Here is a 15,112-nt window from a genome sequence, read left to right on the forward strand (position 1 = left end):
AATTGTAATAGTATCTTTACTTGGCATTAAAACATCTGACATATTTCAGCGAATCAATATTAAAAGCTGATAACAAGGCAATTAACCTTTTCTTGTGCTGTCTTCAAAACTTCGATAGATGCTATACATTTCTTGAAAATACCTGGTCTAACTTTGTAAAATCTACAACTGGAAAACTAGACCAACAAAGCCATGTTTCATCATTTTCTGCCAATGCTCAGTTAGGTGAGGCAGAGTCCCTTCATGCGAGGCTTTCCAGTTGTCTCACACCGAGTGGGTCCATCGCACACACATGCCATTGCTCCTAGGTGGGTGGATGATAGGGAAATTTGCCAATGCTGGCACTGTGGGCTCCCACAAAAAAAAAAAAGAAAAAAAATGCTAAACATTGTGAGAGCGTTTGCTTTTACTTAGTCTTTGTGACCAAAAATAATTTTACTCATGGATTGAATTCATCATATTGGGAAGTTTTAAAGAGTTTTGTTTTGTTTTTAATTTCACTTTTTTTTTTCTGCCCCAGACTAATCAATTACATTGGAAGAGCTCTTTCTTTGATCTTGAACATTCTGTAACTATGTGGGATGTGTGGGTAGGTGAGGGGCGGAGCATGCTGAAACTCCACTTAAACAAAATGCAAGCAGCTGTTGGCTGTAGGCTGCTAGGTCCACTCAGGGTCAAACTTCTGGGTTGGCACTGAGACATTGGCTCTGATAGAACACTGCAGAAAGACTTTCCAACTGAATGGTTTGCTGTGACTTTCTGTAGAAGCCTGGGTAAGGGTGACTGAGTCAAATCCCGTGAAGACGAGGAAGCCTAGCAACAACTCTGGCTCCGTGCTGGGTCCTAGGTCTGCCTGAGTCTGTCCCCAGGCTTCCCTTCTCATAACCTCCAGGCCTTGGAATGGCTGAGCTTGGTGGAGCCTCGGATTTTCTTATTCTTTTTGTTGGTGTTTGGATCCGGGGCGGGAAGAGACAGCTCCAGCTCCCTTTTCTTGAGGTCCCAATCTGGGTCCTGTTCATCGAGCAACAGCCCTCTCTGGCGGTGGTCCCGGCATTCTGGTTCTGCTCTACAAAGAGAACAGCCTGTGAATGTGTGAGAAGGAGCCTGGCCAGCGTTGGCACTGACCCTTCTTCCTGAGCACTACACACAGAGCAGGTCATTCATGGTCTAATTGAGATGCAAGGAGGCCAAATTCATATATGTCCAAGTGCACACTCTACATTCTAAACCTTCTAAAGCTTGGGTCTCAGACCCCAGAGGAACTACCCGAAGGTTGGTACGGCCTGAGTGTGATAAATCTCTGACTCAAAGACAGCTGGGAGGAGGGGCTGCTCACTGTTAAAGTGCCCACATTTTCAGAACAGTCTTCATGACACGGGAAAGTGTTTCCTTTTAATTCTATTTTTCCGACTATAAAAGCAAGACACACATGTTCGTTGTTTGAAATTTTAAAGTGTAGGTTGGCACGTTGCCGCCCACCGCGCCCCCATGTCTGCGTTCAGTGCGCTATTACCCAGTTCTTGAGCTTCGGGCAAAGGGGCTGGAGGTTAAAATACACAAACACACAGACAGACAGAGACACGGGTCATCCTTGGATTCCCCAAGACTGCCCCCTTTCTTGTGTTCAGGGGCAGATTATATAGAGATAGCCACGCCCCAGCCAAACCCACCAGAAACCACTCTCCTGCCATCAGGAACTCCTGAAGGTCTCGTGCTCAGAGCAGCTGTAGGCACTCAGATCAGGGGAAAACAAGTTGTTCACAAGAAATTCAGGATCTGGGCTCTCATTGCTCCCAACAGCACATGTGCAATTCCAGCACCCAGGAGAATGAGGCGGCAGGATTGCTGCAGGTTCAAGGCCAGCCTCTGTTGTACAGTGAGTTCCAAGCCAGTCTGGGCTTCAGAGTTAAACCCCGTCTCAATCAATCAATCAATCAATCAATCAATCAATCAATCAATCAAGTAAATTGGAAGTGCAAGAAGAAAAATGTTAATTGCATAGACTGTATATCTAGGTAAATTAAGTAAAAATAACCTCAGAGCACACCTTCTCCCAATGTGAACTGTGAAGGAACCCAGTGGTCTTGTCTAATCCCACTAACCCTCTAATCCCACGACAGGATACACACTGCCGCATCCTCTATGGTGTGAGCAACTTTGCTAGCTCATCAATCCCACGATGGGTTCAGCATTGGCTTCTTGCCCAACTATGGCCCGCCTGCTTTAGCCTGCAAGTCCTGGCAGTGATCGCCCAGTCGGCCAGGGCACGCCTCCCTCCACACTCCCTCCCCTTCACTCTACCTATGCACATTTCCAACATGGTAGCTGCACCCAGACCAGCAGGCTTTCTCTCCCCTCCCTCTGCCAGGGCACCTCTGTATTTGCAGGACCAGACTAAGTATACCTACATCCTGAATTCTTCCCTCTAACTCTAACATCAGAAGGGGAGGAAGTTTCTGGTGGGAAATGATGAGAAGGTGGGATTCACAAATAATGCAGCTGATGTTTTCGTCTGCTCAGTATTGCCTGCCTGATGTCCACGGCAGTGCCCGCTCTATTTTCATTATGCTGGACCAAATGTCGTGTGCATCTGGTCACTAAGGATGGGGTATTGCTCAGAAAAAAAAATCCATAGAAAGTCAAGGACAAGACTCTGGGGAATTCTAGCATTTGAAAAGCACCTAAGTATAAATACCGAGAACCTGGGCGTGATAGTGCCTGGCTCTAATACTAGCCCCTGGGAAAGGGACACCAAGCTGAGTGAGTCTGTGACAAGATGGAAGGGAGAGAAGGGAGGGAGGGAGGATGGAAGGGAGGGAGGGGAAGGGAGGGAGGGAGGGAGAAAGGAGAGCTAAGGAAGGAGAAAAGAAGGGAAGAAAGGAGGGAGGGAGGAAGGAGAACTAAGGGAGGAAAAAAGAAGGGAAGAGAAGGGAAGGGAAGAGAGGGAGGGAGGGAGGGAAGAAGAGGAAGGGAAATACATGAAAGATTACGAATGGAGAAGGGAACATTGTATTAGCAACAGGACCTTTATGGTTACTTGTATGAGAAATGTACCCATATAAAGATGGGAGAGATCTCCAAAGGGGGAGCGAGAGATGAGGAAGGAGGACCGGTTCCATAGATGAACTCCGGAGTAGTCCAGGGCCCTAGAGGAGAAGTTAAATTGTTTAATAAGGCCTACTTAAACGTGTTCACAGACCAAAAAGGAGGGGGAAAGGGGTAGAAACAACGAACAATACAGGAGGAAGTGAAGACTAAGTAAAGAATAACATAGAAGATATGAAGATTTTAGATCAGTGGTTCTCAATCTGTGGGTTGTGACCCCTTGAGGGGCTGAACAACCCTTTCATAGGAGTTGCCTAAGACTTAAGATATCTACATTCCAATTCATAATGTGGAAAATTACTGTTATGAAGTAGCAACAAAAATAATCTTGTGGTTGGGTCACCACAACATGAGGAGCAGCTTTTAAAGGCCACAGCATTAGGAAGGGCAAGAACCACTGCTCTAGCTGGAGGAACACCATGACACAAAGATGGGAAGGCCAGAGTGAGCTGATGTGGGGATTTGTAAGGCCCGGAAGTACAACGATGGGGAGCTGGTAAAAAGCGAGCTCCTTCCTGCCGTCTCAGAGACAGCTGAGGTGGCCTTAGATAGAAGCAGATGTCTCTAGTTCCCTGCCACCGCTCATTTACTTGTTTCTGAATATTTACGTCAAGCCTAGGAGTAGAGAGTCAAAGCCCAGGAGTAGAGAGTGCAGAAATGGCGCCCCCCCACCCCCAAAGAAAAACAAAACAAAAAATAAACAAACAAAAAACCAAACTGGGACAAATGGCTAACTGTGGTTAGCATACCAAATATCATGGTCTCCAGGCTCCCTCAACATTATACATACTTGTTACAAAGTCCATGCTGGCATTCTGGAGTTTCTCAGCCCTTCTCACCCCACCCCTTCCCTAAACTTCTCCAGCTCAAGGGCATCCTTTCACCCAGTTTCTCATTCCTATATAGCCTGCGATTCCAGCCGTGTTGTCTCTTGGATCACTGCTGGCTCTTGATCCTCTTGAACCTCTCTCCTCTTTACTGTTTCTCTCCCCTCTCTTTCTCTCTCACTTCTGTCTCATGGCCCAGTCCACTCTCCTGGCCATGTTAGTCTACTCCTTTGCACTGGAATGCCTCTGGCTGTACTCTCCCTCAGATCCACAATAAAAACCTTCTCTCCAACCATACCTTGGAGTAGTCCTGTCCTCACTTTATAGATCTGGTGCTGAAACCCGGTTTAATCAGGAGATCCATCCACGGCTGGGGATGCTAGGTCAGGCAGGCCCCACATTGGCAATTTCCGTGGCTCAGCCTCTTGAGCAGCTGCCACCGTAGGCCTAAGCAACCACCCTGTCCTAATTTAACATTTTGACAGTAACACATTTGAAGCTCACAGGAGACAGCCTCCTGTCACTGTTCTCTACCATAAACTGGCATTACTTCTAGGGCTTCCGTCCATCTCATCTCCTTCCCATGCAACCATGGTCAGAGCAGGCTATTCGACATCTCCTTGTATGAATCTCTTGTTGACCCAACTTATAGAATCTTACATCTCATTTCCATTCCTCTCAGGGCTATAACTGCAGAGAAAAGAATTAGCACTCAATTATATTCAACTGCTTAACTTAATAAATAAGTGAATAAATGTTTGACAAGGTCTAGTCATGCCGGGGGAGTCATACATGAATGGAGACAGGTGTTAAAAACAGAAGTCTAAATTCATTTGCCTCATGGTGTGTGTGGTATCTGTGTGTGTTTGTGTCCTTGTGTGTGCAGGTGCATACAGAGGCAGGAGGCCAATGAAGTGAATCGTCTCCCTGGGTTTTGATACAGGGCGTCTCACTGCATTTACAGCTTGCAGTTCTGCTTAGATTGGCTGTCCTGGGATCCTTTGGTCTCTGAATGCTCACACTGGAGCTACCAATGAGGCCACCTTGACTAGTTTTACCTGGGTCCTGATGATCCGATCTCAGGTCCTCTTGTTTGTGTGGCAAGCACCTCCCTGCCTGAACCATCTCCGCAGCCCCTGCTGCACTGTCAGTGTGAAGAAACTGAGGGTCAGGAGGCTGGTTTATCTCTACAGAAGCACACAGCTAGCTGGAGTACCTTTCAGAAACCTGAGAGTGGCCATGAAGCTTAGGCCGTGGCCCAGACTTAACGTCCAGTCCTTATTAGAGATATTTTTTGTATGACTGAAAGCAAAAAAAGTCAATGTACTTTTCACTTTCAAGTTGCTTATTAATTTACAAAAAAAATCATAAAATCAATTTTGAAACTTATAGGGACTGAAAAGATCACTCATCCTGTTAAAAGCAGTACCTCTAGAAGCCCATATGGCTGCTTACAGCAGTTGGTAGCTCCAGTTCCAGGGGATCTGGTACCCACTTTTGGCTTCACACAGTGCACATACATACACCCAGGCAAAATACTCATACACATAAAAGTATATAATCTTCTAAAAATTATGATTCCTGTCAATTGGTACAGTGTTTCTCAAGCTGTAGATCATGATGCTTTTGGGGTCATGTATCCTGCATATCAGATATTTATATAACAGTTTATAATAGTTGCAAAGTTACAGTTATGAAGTAGTAATGAGGAATTTTAGGGTTGGGGGTCACCACAACATGAGGAACTGTATTAAAGAATTGAAGCACTAGGAAGGTTGAGAACCACTGGGTTAGAGCTCTTTGCTTCATTTTCTTTACCTGAGATTGGTCAATTGATGAAAACTCAGATCACAGGCTTCTGTCTACAGCTGGGAAACAGTACTCACTTCTCCAGGAAGTCCACACAGGCTTTCTGCCCGTAGATCTGCGCGATCCTCTTGGGTGTATCTCCGAAGAAGTCGGCAGCATCAATGGCAGCGGGCAGTGCATGCAGAGTCTTGAGGACGTTCAGATGGCCGGACTCAGCTGCAAAGTGAGCTGCGGTCCAGCCCACGTCGGTTACCAAGCAGGGTCTGGCTCCATATTGTATCAGGAGATGTAGCACCTCCATTTGGCCTTAGACACACCATGGAGAAAGGTTGTGGAGTTAAGATACAAATGTCCTCCGTGGCCTGAGACCAGGAGCAGCCTACAGTACAGATGCAGGAAGAGGCAGGCCTTTGAGGTACCTCTGCCGTGTTATCAACATACCCCTTCCTTTTTATCCTTCTTCCTGGGAGACAGTTTCCCATCATCCTTCCACGGAGACCTGAGCCCTCTAAGAACTTTCTGTATTCTTTCTAGAACAGTCCTTCCTTCTGTCTACTATTCCAGGTCTTACTTGAGTCCTTCCTATCTATGCACTGGCAAATCTCACTGCTTCTACAGCTACAATAGATTCTTTGCTTGTTTTAATTATTTATTTTGCACATTTTTCTGGGATTGAATAGGTCCCCACATGCCGTACACAAGGTCTCTATCCTGAGTTATAGTCCTTAGAACTCTCCTTACTTTTTATTTTGAGAGAGAGTAAGGGAAGTTGCCGAGACTGGCCTTGAACTTAGTCTATACCCCAAATGGGTCTTGAATGTTCTGCTCCATTCATAAATGGCCAAACATCGGAAACAATCTAGATGTCCCTCAACAGAAGAATGGATAAAAATAATATGAGACATTTACACAATGGAATGTTACCCAGCTGTTAAAAGATGACATCGTGGAACGTTCAGGCTAATGGATGGAACTAGAAGAAAATCATCCCGAGTGCAAGATCCCAGACTCACAAAGATGAATGTGGCATATATTCAGTTATACGTGGTTATCAGTTATGAAGTTAGTGATAACCAAGCTACAATCTATAGAACCACAGGGGTTAGCTATAGAGTAAGGAAGGGACGAAAGGGAACAGATAGCTCTCATTAGGAATGGGAAATAAACTAGACAGTTATAGATGGATGGATATGGGGGGGCTAGAATGGGAGGATCAAGTGGGGAGGGGAAAGGAGAAAGGGTTGTGGGAGGAAAACAGTGTGAGAGAGCTAAAATTAAGGGGCACTTAAGAGGTAGAGTGGTGTCTTGGTTTGGGTGTTATCGCTGTGAAGAGACACCATGACCACACCAATGATGTGACCACAGCATGATCCACTCTTAAAAAAAAAAACCAACAACCATTTAGTTGGGTCTAGCTTACAGTTCAGAGGTTTAGTCCTTTATAATCATGGTGGGAATTGTGGTGGCATGCAGGCCGACATGTCGCTGGTGAGGGAGCTGAGAGACCCACAGGCAGCAGGAAAGGATTGAGTCACCAGGCCTGGCTTAAGCTCCTGAGACTTTAAAGCCCCCCATCAGTAACCCACTTCCTCCAACAAATACCTATTCCAACACCACAACTCCTAATAGTGCCACTCCCTATGAGCCCATGGGGCCATTTTCATTTAAACTACCGCATATGAAAACCTAAATATGGTAGAAATATCCTAAAATAAATACATCTATGAAGATGATCTCAATGAAATTGCTAAATAATGAAGGGGGGTTAAAGTTCTAATTGGCCATCTCATCACCAGACAAAGCTTTTAGTACCAGTATTGGGTTAATCTAATTGAGTTGTTGGTCAAAGGGGGTCCATGGGAATCCCCAAACAATCCAGGATATTACCAAGATTATAGGTTGTTCTCCACAAACTGACAGCAAGGCCCCATTGGTAAAGACAGAACCTACACAACTCATTGAAGATGGAGACATGGAGCCAGTGCCTACACAGAGCCTTCATCGCTATGTTCTTTGGTACAGGAAGGTGTTCTTCATGCTCTGAAAAGAGAGACATGAACACCAAGGCAGCCACAAACCCGTGATCTACAATGGTGTCCTGACTGAAAGATAAGCTAAGGCAACGGTGGCACAAAGCTTGTGGGAGTAACCAACCAATATCTGATTTGACTTAAAGCCCACACCATGAGAATGAGCCCATACCAGACACTGCCTGGGTGCCCAAGAACCTGAGAGTAGATAGCCCAGGGATCTAGAAAAAAAGTTAATAAGTGTCACAAATTAATAAAGTATACTATAGGGGAGAGAAAAGTCTGTTTTCTCCAAAAGAATGATACTGGGTATATTAACCACTCCAGGACAGGCTTTGTATTCAGTAGTTGACCAACATATAATGGAGTCCACAGGTGTATGTCTGTGCATGTGCACACGCGTGCATGCATGCACGTACATGTATACTTTTATTTGTTTACAGTTTGTTGTTCTTAATTTTTCTTTTTGGGTGTGGTTGTATTTGCTTTCTTGGTTTTGGGAATTATTGTTGTTTTGGTTTTGTTTGTTTGGTTTTTCGAGACAGGGTTTCTCTATGTAGCCCTGGCTGTCCTAGAACTCTCTCTACAGACCTTTAACTCAGAGATTAGTTTGCCTCTGCCACCCAAGAGCTGGGATTAAAGGAGGAAGGAGGGAAGATATGGAAGGACTTGGGGAAGAGGAATAATATGATCAAGATATAGTTAAATAATAAAAAATATTATTAAGCATTAAAAAGAAATTAATTTAATTTTTTAAATAAAAAATACTTTAAGATTTGGGTCAATGAGATAGCTCATCATTCAAACCTGATGACCTGAGTCAGAGCTTATATAATGTTGAAGAAATGCAACTCCTGAAAATTGTCCTCTGACCTCCATATGACCTCCACACCATCACACACACACACACACACACACACACATATCCACACACACCCCTACCTATACACATCATGTACAAACACATACTAGCAAAATTCATTACAATTAGTAATTTGAGCACCTTTAGAATACAGCCGACACAGTTCAAGAACACAGGTTTTCTAATCAAACAGATTCACTAACAAGTAAAACCTTGGATAAGAAAACCAATGCTCAGTGCCTTCATTTGCAGATCAGGACTGTACCATTAATCTCACTGAATCCTTGAGGAGGACAAACAAATTCCCAGACGTGAAACGCCCAGCACAATGCCCAGCACACAAGTGTTCCCTCAGTGGTCAACTGGTATCGTTACCAATGCTCCCTACATAGATTTTTTGCAAAGTTGTTTGCAGTTGGTCTTACTTTCTGCCTAATCCCCCTCCCCACAAGAAAGGCAAATAATTGGAACCAAAGTTGCCTATAGTACTGCTTTGCTTAACATCATTTTGTGATGTTTATTTCTAAAGACTCTCCTTTTGGCGGGGGGGGGGGGGGGGGAAGGGTCGAGACAGGATTTCTCTGTGTAGCTTTGGAGTCTGTCCTGGAACTCACTCTGTAGACCAGACTGGCTTTGAACTCAGAGATCCACTTGTCTCTGCCTCCCAAGTGCTGGGATTAAAGGTGTGCACCACCACTGCCTGACACTAAAGACTTTTCTTAAAAGAATTTAGTTTATTTGAATTTATGTGTGTGCTTGTATGTCCTTGTTCTCATGCATGTGTGTAGGCTCCCTAAAGGCAGAAGCTGTTGGTTCTCCTGCAGCTGGAGTTCGAGGCGGGTGTGGGTGCTAGGAAGCAAACTTGGTCCTTACAAGAGCAGCGAGCACTCCTAACTGCTGAGCCATCTGTCCAGCCCCAATTTCCAAAGACGGAGCTTTGTCACTAACTTCCTGTAGTATAACTGGGATGTGCTGGGAGGGAGTGGGGATGGATTGATCTTCATGATGCTCCATTCATGAAGTCATGACGACGGAGGACTAATTGAGAGCATATTTGCAGTCTCATCATGGTACACGTTAACTAACTCCACATCAAAGAACTCCAGTACAGCCTTACTGCCCCCATAATATAGAAAAATGAGTCCCCCCAACACTAAATAACAGGATCCAGGTGCTATCACTACTAAGGGTTAGTGCCAGGGTCGGACTGCTCCATCTAGCACTAAAGAAATGTACGCCTTACTCTCTGACACAGACTGAGGGCCCCGTGAAGGTGAACTAGGAGGAAGGGATCTGCAGAGGCACTGTCTACTCACCTTTGATCGCCGCCCAGTGGAGCGGCGTCCTGTCGCTCCAGTCCACATCCTTGTAGTTTGGGTCACAGAGACCTTTCTTCAAAATCTTCTTCACTGAATTGTAGTCGCCTGCTGCCACGGCCTGATGGAGCTTTGTCATGTCTGACATTTTCGACAATTCCATGTCAGAATCTGCCTGACATACAGGCCATTTAGGGGATCCCATACAGCCCTTCACCCCTAGCAAGGGCTCCCTGGATTTCTGCCTCAGAAACAGGTTTCTGCTTTCCTGTTTTGTGGATTTGCATATATAAACTTGTGTGTGTGTGTGTGTGTGTGTGTGTGTGGTGTGTTCTGCTGTGTGGGTACCTAACTCTTAGTAACAGTGGACAGCAGCAACTGTGGATAAGATCCACCATTCTGTAACCCCAAAACTACCGATGGCCTCCACTGTACCCAGAATTATCTCTGGCACTTTACAGTGTGCGCTCCACCCATCTTCCAGGGTGACTTCCTACCCCTACTTCAGAGTTCTCTCAGTTTTATGCTACCTTGAGTTGGTTGTGTGTTATGTGATATTTTACTCTTTTGGCTTTTTGAGGGGCCCACCTCCGAGCTCCCAAATAAGTTACACACAGAGACTTATTCTTAGTCAAGCCAGCCTTAGCTTGGCTTGTTTCTTGCCAGCTTTTCTCAAATTAACCCATCTACCTTTTGCCTCTGGGCTTTTATCTTTCTCTATTCCTGTATGCCTTTCTTTAATTCTTTCTCCGTGACTTGCTCTGTAGCTGGGTGGCTGGCCCCTGATGCCCTCTCCCCTGGTTCTCATGGCTCCTCTTCTTCCTCATTTCTTTGCCTGCCAGCCCCCCTCACCTTCTGCTTCTGCCTTGCTATTGGTCATTCGGTTCTTTATTAGAGCATCAGGTGTTTTAGACAGACAAAGAATCACAGCTTCACAGAGTTAAACAAATGCAGTGTAAACAAAAGTAACACACGTTAAAATAATATGCTACAATAGTTGTGGAGGTCTGCATCCTGTCTTTCTAGTGTGGAAGCATCCAGAGATGCTATGGGGACAGCAACAATCTGCATGAACAGTTTGGACTGGATGACTGGATCCAGCATAAGTCATAAGTGCTCCGTGGAAAGTAAAAGCTATTGCCGCACCACACGAGGAGTACAGCTTGCCAACTCACAAATAAAACAGCTAAAAACAGGTATGAGGGGTATGCCATGAGGTGTCTGGGGAGAGGCTCTCAAGAGTGAGAACCTAAATTCAGGTCCCCAGCACCCACATAAAAAGCTGGGTGTAGTGGCTCATGGTTGTAATCCCAGCATGGGAAAGAGAAACAGGTGGGTCTCCGAGGCGCTCTTCCCAGGTGCTCTTAACTATGTGGTGATGTTACAGTCAATGACAATGAGAGACCCTATCTCAAACAGAAGATGGGAGGATGTGAGAACCAGGATCCAAAGTTGTCCTCTGAACTCTACACACACAAGCACACACCACGCACACCTCTCCTCCCACACACTCACACACATGCACACACTCACACACATGCGCATACACACAGCTCTCCTCCCACACACTCACACACATGCACACACTCACACACATGCACACACTCACACACATGCACACACTCACACACAGCTCTCCTCCCACACACTCACACACGCACACACAGCTCTCCTCCCACACACTCACACACACACACAGCTCTCCTCCCACACACTCATACACACACGCACACACACACAGCTCTCCTCCCACACACTCACACACATGCACACACTCACACACATGCGCATACACACAGCTCTCCTCCCACGCACTCACACACATGCACACACTCACACACATGCACACACTCACACACATGCACACACTCACACACATGCACACACTCACACACAGCTCTCCTCCCACACACTCACACACGCACACACAGCTCTCCTCCCACACACTCACACACACACACAGCTCTCCTCCCACACACTCATACACACACGCACACACACACAGCTCTCCTCCCACACACTCACACACGCACACACAGCTCTCCTCCCACACACTCTCACACACACACAGCTCTCCTCCCACACACTCATACACACACGCACACACACACAGCTCTCCTCCCACACACTCACACACACACACACAGCTCTCCTCCCACACACTCATACACATGCACATATCCACACACATGTTTCCTCACACGCATCCACACATCCACACACACACAAATCTCTTCCCACACACTCACACAGACATGCACACACACACACACACACACACACACACACACACACCTCTCCTCCCACACACTCACACAGACATGCAAACACACAAAATCCTTTGCCATGAAACACCAGTGCTCACACTGTAACCCTTAGGGGCCACTGATTTTTAGTTTAGCGGACTTATGAAGTGAAAACTGTTTTTATTTTAGAATTAAAATGTCACCAGCCTTGTCCACTCTTCTGTCACTTACCCTGTGGTTTAAAGGTGATGGTAAAGAAAACTGGTGATGGCCGGACACACAAAAAAAGATGCCCTCGGCAAACTGCTATTCACCACACTTACAGGAAGCACCTTTCACAGAGAGCTCGGGGCTCCCTGCTGCGGCTCTCGGTCTGTGAGTCCCTAGCTAGCAGATTTTCAGACGTCTGGTTCGCTCAACTGGAGCAGTGAGTTTACATCAAAGGTGGATGCACATCCTGCTCCTCAGCCCTTCTCTGCCTCCTGCCTGTGAATAAGAACAGATGACCAGAAGTTCAGTGAAGACCCTGGATCAAAAGGATCATGTGGAGAGCAGTTGAGGAAGACACCCAGCGCTGGTCTTTGCTTCACACACGTACACAAATACACAGACATACATATATACAAAATTAACTAAAATTAAAAAATAAACATTTACTTTAACAGGAAACCCTTACCCTAGAGGATTTGATCAACAATAAGTTAACATTGTGTGTGTGTGTGTGTGTGTGTGTGTGTGTGTGTGTGTGTGCGTGTGTGTGTATGACAGGGTTTCTCTGTGAAGCCCTGGCTATCCTAAAACTCACTGTAGAAAAGGCTGGCCTTGAACTCACAGAGATACACCTGCCTCTGTCTCCGAAGTGCTGGGATTAAAGCCATGCACCACCACCGCCTGGCCTATTCTTTGTTTTTAACATAATTTTTTAATTGATTCTTTGGGGATTTCAACCCCACTCATTTCCCAGTCCTGTGTCCACCCTCCATCCCTGTGGGAGCACACTTCTAATTCTACCTGGAGAGGAGGAGACAGGCAGATCTCTGTGGCTCCCTGGCCTACCAGGCTAACCTACTCAGTGAGCTACAGGCCAATGACACCCTGTCTCAAGAAACATGGTGCATGGCTCCCGAGAAACAAGACACAAGGTTGACCTCTGTCTACCACACACACGTTCACACATACACAGAACAAATGAAGAGTGATAAGATGTTCTATGGACGAGTCATGAAACATGCTATATGAACAAAATCACACACATGCTTCCATGGGCGCAGGCAAATCTCTAGAGTCCACTGTAAATCAATAGCAGCGTAGGACCAGTTTGGGGTAGGTGGGTGTGAGCAGTGAGCGCCAGCAAAGCACAGGATTTCATGTGGGGGTAGGGTGGCAGACTCCTTGTGTGAGGACCCGACTTTGCAAACTCGGATTTAAAGAAGGGGCTTCATCTTAAGTCATATAATGAGTGGGGGCTGATCTCAGCCCCAGAAACGTGCAAAAATTTGAACAGAAACCCTGAAAATAGCCAATTAGAAAGTCAGGGAGCAGGGCCATAAAATTTAATGAGGTCCAGATGTTCCTAGGAGGCATCCTGTCCTTGAAAATGTTATTAATGGCCCTTTGTTCAGGTTTTTGTACCCAAAACTTGACCAATGGTTTCAGACACTCCCTTATCCTATGCCCTCCTTATCCATTCCCAAGACGACAAGACATGAGTTCCCTGATTATGGGGTTTCCCCTTTAAACGTTCTCCCCTTCCCTGGACTCGGGCTGCTCTTCCCTCACTCACTATGTTGGTGTGCTGGAGGTGTGGTCCAAACTCGAGTTTGTATATTAAAAACCTACATGTAATTTGCATCAGAATCCATGAATTCATTTGGGGACCAGAAACCTGGGAAAATCAGACTGCGGCAGCAATGGTTTCCTGGCTCTGAAATCCTAACACCCACCGAATTGGATGCTTTAAACACACCCAGTCTTTTGGTATGCAAACTGACCTGAATTCACTAACCTAACTTCTAAAATTTAGTAGACTTTGCTTTGCATGATTGTTTATGAATTTGATCAAGTAAATCTGAACCCCAATCCTTCAGGGAGACATACCTTGACTTAGAAAATAATCTGTAGTACATACTTGAGTTAAGTAGGACTTACCTAATAAAAAAAGAACTAAGATTAAAAATACTTACTGTCTCTCCTGGGAGCCCTGTATTGCAGGCCACCGTAGCTGGCTGGAGTGTTAGTTTATTAGCACCATGGAAACTGACCCCGCCTCTTCCCCAGGCAAGCTAAGAATGAGCCTTAGCTTCCGGGCCCTGGGAGTCTGGTGGGCAGGCCTGCCTCTCTGCTTCTCATCCAAACTGTTCAAGAATTTCATCTTCTCCTTTAGTTTTAACTGGTATGGGTCCTCAGTACGCTTTTAAGAGCATTTGATAATCAAATTGAAATTGAAAAGCAGCCGTCTGCTCACAACCCACAAGAGACTGTAAAGCAGCCCAGCTGCTTAGTAGCCACATGGGACTTGAGGAAGTCTTCCCACCTCGGATTACCAGGGACAGCAGGGGACCCTCACCTTCAGAACCAGCTGTGAGATCCTGAGGAAATTCCTTAATGTTGTTGGGGTTTGGTTTTTTTTTTTTTATCACTGCACAAAGGAAGTATTTTGTTTGTTTGTTTGTTTATCGAGACAAATTTTCTCTGTGTATTACCCCCCCCCCCCTTCACTGTCCTGGAACTCACTTTGTAGACCAGGCTGGCCCTGAACTCACAGAGATCCGCCTGTTTCTGCCTCCTGAATAATTCTGGGATTAAAGGCCTGTGCCACCACTGCAGTCGAAAGGAAACACTCTTAACCTTTTCCCTTCTGGCTATTAAATACAAATAGCCAAAGTAATTTATAAAACATTTGATGCAAGATAGATGT

General features: G+C 45.7%; 1 protein-coding gene across 2 annotated transcripts; it reads right to left on the reverse strand.

Moving 5' to 3' along the window:
* Nucleotides 1–14,438, reverse strand: Ankrd66 (ankyrin repeat domain 66). 2 transcript variants are annotated; one of them, XM_075978920.1, is made up of 5 exons: nt 14,379–14,438; nt 12,427–12,681; nt 9,950–10,120; nt 5,819–6,047; nt 1–1,066 (listed from the first exon to the last, which is right to left on the reverse strand). In XM_075978920.1, the coding sequence occupies exons 3-5, from the start codon at nt 10,110–10,112 to the stop codon at nt 880–882; spliced, it is 579 nt and encodes a 192-aa protein (XP_075835035.1). In that variant the 5' UTR covers nt 10,113–10,120; nt 12,427–12,681; nt 14,379–14,438; the 3' UTR covers nt 1–879. The 2 variants fall into 2 exon arrangements, with proteins under 2 accessions (XP_075835035.1, XP_075835034.1); XM_075978919.1 differs by lacking the exons at nt 12,427–12,681; nt 14,379–14,438 and having other exon boundaries at nt 15–1,066; nt 9,950–10,251.
* Between the last annotated feature and the right edge of the window lie 674 nt (nt 14,439–15,112).

This window comes from Microtus pennsylvanicus, chromosome 7, assembly GCF_037038515.1.
Source record: "Microtus pennsylvanicus isolate mMicPen1 chromosome 7, mMicPen1.hap1, whole genome shotgun sequence".
In the NCBI taxonomy this organism is placed as follows: Eukaryota; Metazoa; Chordata; class Mammalia; order Rodentia; family Cricetidae; genus Microtus; species Microtus pennsylvanicus.

Coding starts and splice junctions, on each gene's coding strand:
- Ankrd66 (XM_075978919.1), bottom strand. CDS start 10,154: ATGGGATCCCCTAAATGGCCTGTATGTCAGGCAGATTCTGACATGGAA. Junction 6,048..9,949: donor CCACTGGGCGGCGATCAAAG/GTGAGTAGACAG, acceptor GGTGTGTCTAAG/GCCAAATGGAGGTGCTACAT. Junction 1,067..5,818: donor TGTGTGGACTTCCTGGAGAA/GTGAGTACTGTT, acceptor TTCTCTTTGTAG/AGCAGAACCAGAATGCCGGG.